The sequence below is a fragment of the Palaemon carinicauda genome, chromosome 5, assembly GCF_036898095.1.
Source record: "Palaemon carinicauda isolate YSFRI2023 chromosome 5, ASM3689809v2, whole genome shotgun sequence".
Taxonomy (NCBI): Eukaryota; Metazoa; Arthropoda; class Malacostraca; order Decapoda; family Palaemonidae; genus Palaemon; species Palaemon carinicauda.
Genome location: NC_090729.1, coordinates 181,369,323 through 181,381,822, shown reverse-complemented (window position 1 = coordinate 181,381,822; position 12,500 = coordinate 181,369,323). Strand labels below are relative to the sequence as shown.

The window sequence follows — 12,500 nt, the reverse complement described above, 5'->3', positions numbered from 1 at the left end:
CAGGAATATTCAGCAGCTTACAACAAGGAAGAACAAACAAGATGTCCCAGTCTACTACTGGCCATCTTCAAGTTCAGAAGAAAGTGGGTGGTGTGGTTTTCATGGAACCAGAAGAGGAAGGATCCTTAATGTATAGGATGACCTCTTGGCTAAGGACTTCGAAGCCTCTAAACTCTGAGGGCGGGATGGAGGAGAAGGTGGGAGGAGGACCATCAGAGAAAACGGGACCGAAGAGAGAGGAGGAGGAGGAGAGTATTCAGAGGAGAATGGAGGAACGCATCATTTCCCTGGAAAGGGAAATCAGCTCTAGAAAGGAAGTCGAGTCGAGATTCATAGCAGAGAAAGAAGAGTTGTTAGCAGAGAATCAACGTCTCTCTAACGTCATTGGAGCTCTTCAAATCGATAGGAAAATCGAGATGGACAATATGACAAACATTAATGACGACCTGGAACTAACAAAGGAAAATCTGAAAAAGGAAATCTTCAATCAAAAAGTTGTCCTAGGAAAATATCAAACTGAGTTGACCGAGAAGGAAAGGGAAATCACCTCTAGAAAGGAAGTAGAGTCGAGAGTCTTAGCAGAGAAAGAAGAGTTGTTAGCAGAGAATCAACGTCTCTCTAACGTCATTGGAGCTCTTCAAATCGATAGGAAAATCGAGATGGACAATATGACAAACATTAATGACGACCTGGAACTAACAAAGGAAAATCTGAAAAAGGAAATCTTCAATCAAAAAGTTGTCCTAGGAAAATATCAAACTGAGTTGACCGAGAAGGAAAGGGAAATCACCTCTAGAAAGGAAGTAGAGTCGAGAGTCTTAGCAGAGAAAGAAGAGTTGTTAGCAGAGAATCAACGTCTCTCTAACGTCATTGGAGCTCTTCAAATCGATAGGAAAATCGAGATGGACAATTTGACAAACATTAATGACGACCTGGAACTAACAAAGGAAAATCTGAAAAAGGAACTCTTCAATCAAAAAGTTGTCATTGGAGAATATCAAACTGAGTTGACCGAGAAGGAAAGGGAAATCACCTCTAGAAAGGAAGTAGAGTCGAGAGTCTTAGCAGAGAAAGAAGAGTTGTTAGCAGAGAATCAACGTCTCTCTAACGTCATTGGAGCTCTTCAAATCGATAGGAAAATCGAGATTGACAATTTGACAAACATTAATGACGACCTGGAACTAACAAAGGAAAATCTGAAAAAGGAACTCTTCAATCAAAAAGTTGTCCTAGGAAAATATCAAACTGAGTTGACCGAGAAGGAAAGGGAAATCACCTCTAGAAAGGAAGTAGAGTCGAGAGTCTTAGCAGAGAAAGAAGAGTTGTTAGCAGAGAATCAACGTCTCTCTAACGTCATTGGAGCTCTTCAAATCGATAGGAAAATCGAGATGGACAATTTGACAAACATTAATGACGACCTGGAACTAACAAAGGAAAATCTGAAAAAGGAACTCTTCAATCAAAAAGTTGTCATTGGAGAATATCAAACTGAGATGACCGAGAAGGACCAGATAATCATTGAACTTACAGAACAATTGGAAAAAGCTCGCCAAGACAACAGAGAACTAAAAAAGATAGTTCATGAGAAGATCGAAGTGATTGGGGAGATTTCAGTGGAGAGAAATGTACTTGAAAAGAGCCTAACTGAGGCAAGGATGAATGATATGAACTGGAATGAAAGGTACAAATGCCTCTTGGATGAATTAGAATGTCTCAAGAAAGAACATTTAAATAAATTATGTGAGATGGAGCAAAACCACCTAGAATTCGGCGAGAAACTACAAGAAGTTGATCGTGAAAAGGTGGCCTCTATTCATCGCCTGGAATCTGTATTTGAGGCAGAAATAGATGAACTGAATGAGACAAATGAAAAGCAAATGCAGATTATCAGAGAGATGGCAACAGAGAAAGAGAGGTTGGAAATTAGCCTGACTGAGGCCAGGATGGAAAACTTGACAAATGAGGGAAATTACAGTTGCCTCGTAAAGACGTTAAAAGACGTTAAGAAGGAAGTCTATAGGCTGGAAGATGAGTTGTCTAAGGCTCTAGAAGAGATTGGCGAACTAAAGGAGACGAGGACTTCCATAGCCAAGGAGAGAGATTCTCTCCAGGAACGCATCGGCCATTTAAGTTCTAGTAAGGAAGTGGCAGAGAACAGGATCGTCCAAATCACCAAAGAAAATATTGGTATGAAGGACGAGCTGCTTGCCGCAAATGAAATCACCTCTTTACTCAAGGAGAAACTTGAAGAGAGAGATAAGAAAAAAGATGAAAACAAACCTGGAATAAGGAAAGTGAAACTTAGAAGATCAGGTTTAAAAATCTCGACCGAGATGGATGTTAAGATGGATGGACACAAGGAAGATGTCCAAATGGATGTTAAGATGGATGGACACAAGGAAGATGTCCAAATGGATGTTAAGATGGATGGACATAAGGAAGATGTCCAAATTGATGTTAAGATGGATGGACATAAGGAAGATGTCCAAATGGATGTTAAGATGGATGAACACAAGGAAGATGTCCAAATGGATGTCATTGTCAATAAAAAAGGGGAAGACAATGTAGTTAAGGCAGAGGACCTGCTTGCCAACGGACACAAGGAGGAGTTGGAGAACGAGCCTGACGGAGGGATATCTGGTTTGGGTCAGGTATTGGGCAGACTACTAGCCTCAAAAGGAGCTGTCCCTGTCAACTGCCTCCGGGGAGAGCAGAAACTCCAAAAGGAAAAGGAGGAAAAGCAAAAGGAAGAGAAGATTGCAAAGAAAAAACCTGCTCGCAAACCTATCGTCTTTGACCTGGAACCCGAGAATCATAAAAGGGTTTCTTCCTCACCCCATACAGGAAGAGGTACAGATGGGTTCTTTAACTCGACAATCTGCGGTGGATCTGGCAGCCATATCATCTTCCAAGGTGCAAAGGTTGGAGTTTACACCACAAGGGACTATGACGTCGAGGGGCACGTGACTGTCGACTTGGACGTCCCAAGGCAGTTCCACAGAGTCATATATGGATTGGACGGAAGGACGGTGACGGAAATCACCCGGCAGAGTGGCGTCAGCTTAATAAAGCTCCCATGGCAAAACAAAATTAATTTCATCACCATTAGTGGTACCATCGAGCAGGTTCAATTAGCAGCTACTCATATCGATGGGCTTCTGAGGAAATTTCGCTAAATTAATACTTGGATCAGCGAAGGGATGGAAAAAAACAATACGACAAACAAAAACCCCCCCAAAATAAAAAAAAATCTAAAAAAAAATAAAAAAAATCTAAAAAAAAAAAAAAATCTAAAAAAAAATAAAAAATCTAAAAAAAAAAAATCTAAAAAAAATTAAAAAATCTAAAAAAAAATAAAAAATCTAAAAAAAAAAAAAAATCTAAAAAAAATAATAATAATAAAAAAAAAATTCTGTTGAGTTTTGAATTGATTGAAATTATTTTTCATCGAAGTTTAATTTCAGTTTATTTTGTGAGGAAAAGGAGATTTAGCCGAGTGTTGCCAGGACCAAACCTTCAGATAATTGCGCTCAACCTATTCAGGACAAGTTCAAGACACCAGTTCCAAAAGTAGATGATGCTTTCCCCCCCCCCCCCCCCCCTCTGGATCTTTGGCCTGACTGATTGACTGCCCAGCTAGAAGGAGGAGGCTTGGAAGGACTGCCCAGCTTGAGGGATGCAAGGTTTAAATATCCAGCTTGAATTACGATACTTATAATAAACTCGAGGACAACAGTCTTTGCAGAGGGAAGAAACCTGGCGCGTTCCAGTATGCTATGTACCTTGGTGAACAAGTACAGGACGTTTGTCAAGTGTACAAATGGTCGGATATCTGGATCTATTCTTCCGGATACCAACCTTCGGGTGGTTCTGGGGGAATAATCTAGAAGACCGGCTTTGCAGAGGGAACGAGCTAGGCTTCTTCTAGTATGCAGTAGACTTGTCCTTAAATGCTGAAGAAGGAAGCTGTGTCTCTTCAACCGAGGTCTGTCTGAACAGGTGCTCATCCAATGGCTGCAGCAGCTGATGGAGGGTTCAAGAAAGGATGGGGGCAGGGCAGCAGAGGAAGTTTTGGTGATGGCAGCACTCGAGATTAAGTTGATGTATTTTTTTAAAGGATTATAATTTTGTGACATTTTTTTTTTTTTAGTTTTGTGAAAGGAATAATATATAATTTTTATTTTGAAAGGAATAAATTCTTATTTCCTTTTGTGAAAGGAATGAATTTTTTTTTTTATTTTGTAAAAGGAATATTTTTTTAAGGAACAGTATTTTATTGTTTAGTTTTCTGGGCCGATAATGATGCTTGGCTTAACCGCCCGGCCAATGATGACGCTTGGCTTAACCGCCCAGCACATACTGACGCTAGGCTTAACCGCCCGGCCAATGATGACGCTTGGCTTAACCGCCCGGCAAATGATGACGCTTGGCTTAACCGCCCGGCAAATGATGACGCTTAGCTTAACCGCCCGGCAAATGATGACGCTTGGCTTCACCGCCCGGCCAATGATGACGCTTGGCTTAACCGCCCGGCCGATGATGACGCTTGGCTTAACCGCCCGGCCGATGATGACGCTTGGCTTAACCGCCCAGCCAATGATGACGCTTGGCTTAACCGCCCGGCCGATGATGAAGCTTGGCTTAACCGCCCAGCCGATGATGACTCTATGCTTAACCGCCCGGCCAATGATGACACTTGGCTTCACCGCCCGGCCAATGATGACGCTTGGCTTAACCGCCCTGGCACATACTGACGCTTGGCTTAACCACCCGGACAATGATGACGCTTGGCTTAACCGCCCGGCCAATGATGACGCTTGGCTTAACCGGCCAATGATGACGCTAGGCTTAACCGCCCGGTCGATAATGACGCTTGACTTAACAGCCCGGCCAATGATGACGCTTGGCTTAGCCGCCCGGCCAATGATGACGCTTGGCTTAACCGCCCGGCCAATGATGACGCTTGGCTTAGCCGCCCGGCCAATGATGACGCTTGGCTTAACCGCCCGGCCAATGATGACGCTTGGCTTAACCGCCCGGCCAATAATGATGCTTGGCTTAACCGCCCGGCACATACTGACGCTTGGCTTAACCGCCCGGCCAATTAGGACGCTAGGCTTCACCGCCCGGCCAATGATGACGCTAGGCTTCACCGCCCGGCCAATAATGACGCTTGGCTTAACCGCCCGGCCGATGATGACGCTTGGCTTAACCGCCCGACCGATGATGACGCTTGGCTTAACCGCCCGGCAAATGATGACGCTTGGGTTCACCGCCCGGCCAATGATGACGCTTGGCTTAACCGCCCGGCCAATGATGACGCTTGGCTTAACCGCCCGGCCAATGATGACGCTTGGCTTAACCGCCCGGCCAAAGATGATGCTAGGCTTAACCGCCCGGCCAATGATGACGCTTGGCTTAACCGCCCGGCCAATGATGACGCTTGGCTTAACCGCCCGGCCAATGATGACGCTTGGCTTAACCGCCCGGCCAAAGAGGATGCTTGGCTTAACCGCCCGGCCAATGATGACGCTTGGCTTAACCGCCCGGCCAATGATGACGCTTGGATGATGACGCTTGGCTTAACCGCCCGGCTAATGATGATGCTTGGCTTAACCGCCCGGCCAATGATGACGCTTGGCTTAACCCCCCGGCCGATGATGAGGCTTGGCTTAACCGCCCGGCCAATGATGACGCTTGGCTTAACCCCCGGCCGATGATGAGGCTTGGCTTAACCGCCCGGCCAATGATGACGCTTGGCTTAACCGCCCGGCCAATGATGACGCTTGGCTTAACCGCCCGGCCAATGATGACGCTTGGCTTAACCGCCCGGCCAATGATGACGCTTGGCTTAACCGCCTGGCCAATGATGACGCTTGGCTTAACCACCCGGCCAATGATGACGCTTGGCTTAACCGCCCGGCACATACTGACGCTTGGCTTAATCGCCCGGCCAATGATGACGCTTGGCTTAACCGCCCGGCCAATGATGATGCTTGGCTTAACCGCCCGGCCAATGATGACGCTTGGCTTAACCGCCCGGCCGATGATGACGCTTGACTTAACCGCACGGCCGATGATGATGCTTGGCTTAACCGCCCGGCCAATGATGACGCTTGGCTTAACCGCCCGGCCGATGATGACGCTTGGCTTAACCGCCTGGCCAATGATGACGCTTGGCTTAACCGCCCGGCCAATGATGACGCTTGGCTTAACCGCCCGGCACATACTGACGCTTGGCTTAACCGCCCGGCCAATGATGACGCTTGGCTTAACCGCCCGGCCAATGATGACGCTTGGCTTAACCGCCCGGCCAATGATGACGCTTGGCTTAACCGCCCGGCCAAAGATGACGCTTGGCTTAACCGCCCGGCCAATGATAACGCTTGGCTTAACCGCCCGGCCAATGATGACGCCCGGCCAAAGATGATGCTTAGCTTAACCGCCCGGCAAATGATGACGCTTGGCTTAACCGCCCGGCACATACTGACGCTTGGCTTAACCGCCCGGCAAATGATGACGCTTGGCTTAACCGCCCGGCCAATGATGACGCTTGGCTTAACCGCCCGGCCAATGATGACGCTTGGCTTAACCGCCCGGCCAAAGATGATGCTTGGCTTAACCGCCCGGCACATACTGACGCTTGGCTTAACCGCCCGGCCAATGATGACGCTTGGCTTAACCGCCCAGCCAATGATGACGCTTGGCTTAACCGCCCGGCCAATGATGACGCTTGGCTTAACCGCCCGGCCAATGATGACGCTTGGCTTAACCGCCCGGCCAATGATGACGCTTGGCTTAACCGCCCGGCACATACTGACGCTTGGCTTAACCGCCCGGCCAATGATGACGCTTGGCTTAACTGCCCGGCCAATGATGACGCTTGGCTTAACCGACAGGCCGATGATGACGCTTGGCTTAACTGCCCGGCCAATGATGACGCTTGGCTTTAACCGCCCGGCCAATGATGACGCTTGGCTTAACCGCCCGGCCAAAGATGATGCTTGGCTTAACCGCCCGGCACATACTGACGCTTGGCTTAACCGCCCAGCCAATGATGACGCTTGGCTTAACCGCCCGGCCAATGATGACGCTTGGCTTAACCGCCCGGCACATACTGACGCTTGGCTCAACCGCCCGGCCAATGATGACGCTTGGCTTAACCACCCGGCCAATGATGACGCTTGGCTTAACCGCCCGGCCGATGATGACGCTTGGCTTAACCGCCCGGCCAATGATGACGCTTGGCTTAACCGCCCGGCCAATGATGACGCTTGGCTTAACCGCCCGGCCAATGATGACGCTTGGCTTAACCACCCGGTCAAAGATGACGCTTGGCTTAACCGCCCGGCCAATGATGACGTCCGGCCAATGATGACGCCCGGCCAAAGATGATGCTTGGCTTAACCGCCCGGCAAATGATGACGCTTGGCTTAACCGCCCGGCACATCCTGACGCTTGGCTTAACCGCCCGGCCAATGATGACGCTTGGCTTAACCGCCTGGCCAATGATGACGCTTGGCTTAACCGCCCGGCCAATGATGATGCTTGGCTTAACCGCCCGCCCAAAGATGATGCTTGGCTTAACCGCCCGGCACATACTGACGCTTGGCTTAACCGCCCGGCCAATGATGATGCTTGGCTTAACCGCCCGGCATATACTGACGCTTGGCTTAACCGCCCGGCCAATGATGACGCTTGGTTTAACCGCCTGGCCAATGATGACGCTTGGCTTAACCGCCCGGCACATACTGACTCTTGGCTTAACCGCCCGGCACATACTGACGCTTGGCTTAACCGCCCGGCCGATGACGACGCTTGACTTAACCGCCCGGCCGATGATGACGCTTGGCTTAACCGCCCGGCCGATGATGATGCTTGGCTTAACCGCCCGGCCAATGATGACGCTTGGCTTAACCGCCCGGCCGATGATGACGCTTGGCTTAACCGCCCGGCCGATGATGACGCTTGGCTTAACCGCCCGGCAAATGATGAGGCTTGGCTTAACCGCCCGGCCGATGATGACGCTTGGCTTAACCGCCCGGCCGATGATGACGCTTGGCTTAACCGCCCGGCCGATGATGACGCTTGGCTTAACCGCCCGGCACATACTGACGCTTGGCTTAACCGCCCGGCCAATGATGACGCTTGGCTTAACCGCCCGGCCAATGATGACGCTTGGCTTAAACGCCAGGCCAATGATGACGCTTGGCTTAACCGCCCGGCCAATGATGACGCTTGGCTTAACCGCCCGGCATATACTGACGCTTGGCTTAACCGCCCGGCCAATGATGACGCTTGGCTTAACCGCCCGGCCAATGATGACGCTTGGCTTAACCGCCAGGCCAATGATGACGCTTGGCTTAACCGCCCGGCCAATGATGACTCTTGGCTTAACCGCCCGGCCAATGATGACGCTTGGCTTAACCGCCCGGCCAATGATGACGCTTGGCTTAACCGCCCGGCCAATGATGACGCTTGGCTTAACCGCCCGGCAAATGATGACGCTTGGCTTAACCGCCCGGCCAATGATGACGCTTGGCTTAACCGCCCGGCACATACTGACGCTTGGCTTAACCGCCCGGCCAATGATGACGCTTGGCTTAACCGCCCGGCCAATGATGACGCTTGGCTTAACCGCCCGGCCAATGATGACGCTTGGCTTAACCGCCCGGCCAATGATGACGCTTGGCTTAACCGCCAGGCCAATGATGACGCTTGGCTTAACCGCCCGGCTGATACTGATGATTCAATTTGTTTCTCTTTTTCAGCATTTATTATTAATTATCATGACATTTTACTGATGAATTTTGAATTGTTGAGATGATGATAAAAAAAAAAGGGAGGGAATGAGGGTCGTGGGAACCAAGCCTGCTAAAAAGGAAGTAGGCAAAACCCACCTGATGAGCCCTTTGGTGAGGGCGAAACCCTAATTTGCGTTTTTCTGGAGGTAGTAATGGTATTAGAATATATGAATGAAATATATATACATATATATATATATATATATATATATATACTGTATATATATATATATATATATATATGTCATACAATTGCTCTTTTATTATAGATGGGAGATTTGATTGAAAATATACCTTATTTAGGAAATGTTCTATTTGATAAGTATAATTAATATTTAAAATAAAATGATGATATTTTTCAGGTCTGATTCCAATGTGTTGGGACAACACCGAGTGAGGTGTGGGAGATCCTTACGGCTCCAAAGACCTACAACGACGGCAACAGGTTTAAGGTTTAAAGGCTGCCCAAGGATAGCATTGACAATGTGGAAGAGACAGGCCATGTATACACACACACACACACACACATATATATATATATATATATAACTGAAGTCATAGGTGGGTAACAATTTTTACTCATTCGTTCATCATCTTTTCCTATGGATGGTCTGGTGAGCACTGGTTCTCTTTTGTTTTACTGTTTTAGTTTTTTACGAATTTTCGTTATAAAATCAATAATGTTTTAATACTCTTTTACTATTTTGTTTTAAATTATTGTACAAATTTTAAGAATTTTATATTTATATCTTTTACAGATTGATAATGAACATTGCAATGTTCGAAACGTCTCTAAATAAATTATGGCCTGTTAACTGATGTTTTTTGGACCCTGCTGCACACCAAATATTATATCTTCACCTGTAATTCATATATATATATATATATATATATATAATGTATATAGACAAACACTTGCCCTTTATTAAATAAGAAATTTCTTTTACCGAATAGCCTATATGTGTATAGTATATATATCATAGGGTTATTCTGGACAATCTCCCTTATATAATAAAGAGCAAGTGTTTGTCTATACACACACACACACACACACACACACACATATATATATATATATATATAGACAAACACTTGCTCTTTATTATATAAGGGAGATTGTTCAGAATAACCCTATGATATATATATATATATATATATGCTATACACATATAGGCTTTTGGTTAAAAGGAATTTCTCCTAAAGCACGTTAAATTTAGAAGAGAGGTGGCGATCAATCATTCTTACAGTCATGTACAATTGAATCACAGAAGCATTTTCAACTGATAAATACTGTATACTGTATTCTGTATACTGTATACTGGGCCATTCTTCACTGGCCATATTGGAGTAATGGAAATGGAATTACAGGGAACGAGAAGGAGAGGGAGCCCAAAGCGAAGGTGAATGGACTGCATCAAGGATGACCTTCGATCAAAGGGATTAACCGGTGATGAAATGTGGGACAGAGGTAGATGGAGAAAGCTGACCAGAAACATCGACCCCACATAGAAGTGGGAAAAGATGTAGATAAAGAAGAAGAAGAAGAAGAGAAAGTGTGGGACAGAGGTAGATGGAGAACGCTGCCCCGAAACATCGACCCCACATAGAAGTGGGAAAAGATGTAGACAAAGAAGAAGAAGAAGAATAAGAAGAAGAGAAAGTGTGGGACAGAGGTAGATGGAGAACGCTGCCCCGAAACATCGACCCCACATAGAAGTGGGAAAAGATGTAGACAAAGAAGAAGAAGAAGAATAAGAAGAAGAGAAAGTGTGGGACAGAGGTAGATGGAGAACGCTGCCCCGAAACATCGACCCCACATAGAAGTGGGAAAAGATGTAGACAAAGAAGAAGAAGAAGAAGAAGAAGAAGAGAAAGTGTAGGACAGAGGTAGATGGAGAACGCTGCCCCGAAACATCGACCCCACATAGAAGTGGGAAAAGATGTAGACAAAGAAGAAGAAGAAGAAGAAGAAGAAGAGAAAGTGTAGGACAGAGGTAGATGGAGAACGCTGCCCCGAAACATCGACCCCACATAGAAGTGGGAAAAGATGTAGACAAAGAAGAAGAAGAGGAAGTGTGGGATAGAGGTAGATGGAGAACGCTGGCCAGAAACATCGACCCCACATAGAAGTGGGAAAAGATGTAGACAAAGAAGAAGAAGAGGAAGTGTGGGATAGAGGTAGATGGAGAACGCTGGCCAGAAACATCGACCCCACATAGAAGTGGGAAAAGACGTAGACAAAGAAGAAGAAGAAGAGAAAGTGTAGGACAGAGGTAGATGGAGAACACTGGCCAGAAACATCGACCCCACATAGAAGTGGGAAAAGATGTAGACAAAGAAGAAGAAGAGGAAGTGTGGGATAGAGGTAGATGGAGAACGCTGGCCAGAAACATCGACCCCACATAGAAGTGGGAAAAGATGTAGACAAAGAAGAAGAAGAAGAAGAAGAAGAGAAAGTGTAGGACAGAGGTAGATGGAGAACGCTGCCCCGAAACATCGACCCCACATAGAAGTGGGAAAAGACGTAGACAAAGAAGAAGAAGAAGAAGAGAAAGTGTAGGAAAGAGGCAGATGGAGAACACTGGCCAGAAACATCGACCCCACATAGCAGTGGGAAAAGATGCACACAAAGAAGAAGAAGAAGGAGAAGAAGAAGGAAAAGAAGAAGAAGCATACTGGGCCATTCACTTCCAATGACTTCTCTTAATCAACTGAGCTTCAATACAATGACTTTTTCCTTTTTTTTTCAATCGTGTTAGCAATTCGTTCGCGCGAGTATACCGGAACACGTGGCAGTCTGTCATTTCGAAAGTTTCATTAATCGCATCGTTGCGATCCAACACCAGCTGTAGTTTTGCAATTTAGTTCAAAATCTACGTCATCAATAATAGTGTTCTACACGACGGTTAAAAGTGTGAATCTGATTTATATAATAGGGTTACTGTACTGCACACAGCTACTGACATACACACAAATATATATATATATATATATATGCATATGCATATGTATCTGTGTATGGTTTGTATGTGGCTGCATACAGAACGCATGCATACATATATATGTATATGTATATGTATATATATATATATATATATGTGTGTGTATATATATATATATATATATATGCATATATACACACACACACACACACACACATATATATATATATATATATATGATAAATTTTGCACATTTTTACGTGTTTTTCATATTCAATATGAAAAACACGTAAAAATGTGCAAAATTTATCATAAATTGAATGCCAAGTAACAAACTACCAATTAGCTACGATGGTGAAGGTGGGTTGATTTCAATTCTAAGTACAAAATACCTGAATTGGACAGGTATAAGTACAGAAGAATTGTCATTGACTTTTATCTTTCTTCGTGGCCAAGTGGGTTAGTCACTGTCTGTACAAGCTTGCCGACCAGGGTTCGATTCCCGGCCGGAGCCAAGCTCTTGTCTTTGTGTGATTTCGCCTGGGGCTCTGATCCCGAGGTCGTTAAGAGAATCCAGACATTAATGTATCAAAAATATATATGGCTTATTTGAATATATATATATATATATATATATATAGATGTGTGTGTGTGGTAACATTTATTAAAATAATTCAAACTAGCGTCTCACCTGTGCCAAGTCGTTTTCTTTCCCTGAGAGAGAGAGAGAGAGAGAGAGAGAGAGAGAGAGAGA

General features: G+C 45.8%; 2 protein-coding genes across 2 annotated transcripts in view; one reads left to right on the top strand and one right to left on the bottom strand.

The window, feature by feature from the left end:
• Positions 1-3,176, top strand: part of LOC137641279 (uncharacterized) — a 3,192-nt gene extending 16 nt beyond the window's left edge. Inside the window, exons 1-2 of the mRNA XM_068373708.1 lie at positions 1-380; positions 705-3,176. The exon at positions 1-380 is cut by the window's left edge and continues 16 nt beyond it. Coding sequence (XP_068229809.1) covers positions 1-380; positions 705-3,176 — 2,852 coding nt within the window. The remainder of the gene's footprint in view (positions 381-704) is intronic.
• The window catches only part of LOC137640694 (uncharacterized), an 82,967-nt gene that overhangs the window by 35,498 nt on the left and 34,969 nt on the right, over positions 1-12,500 (bottom strand). The gene's annotated exons all lie outside the window — the stretch shown is intronic.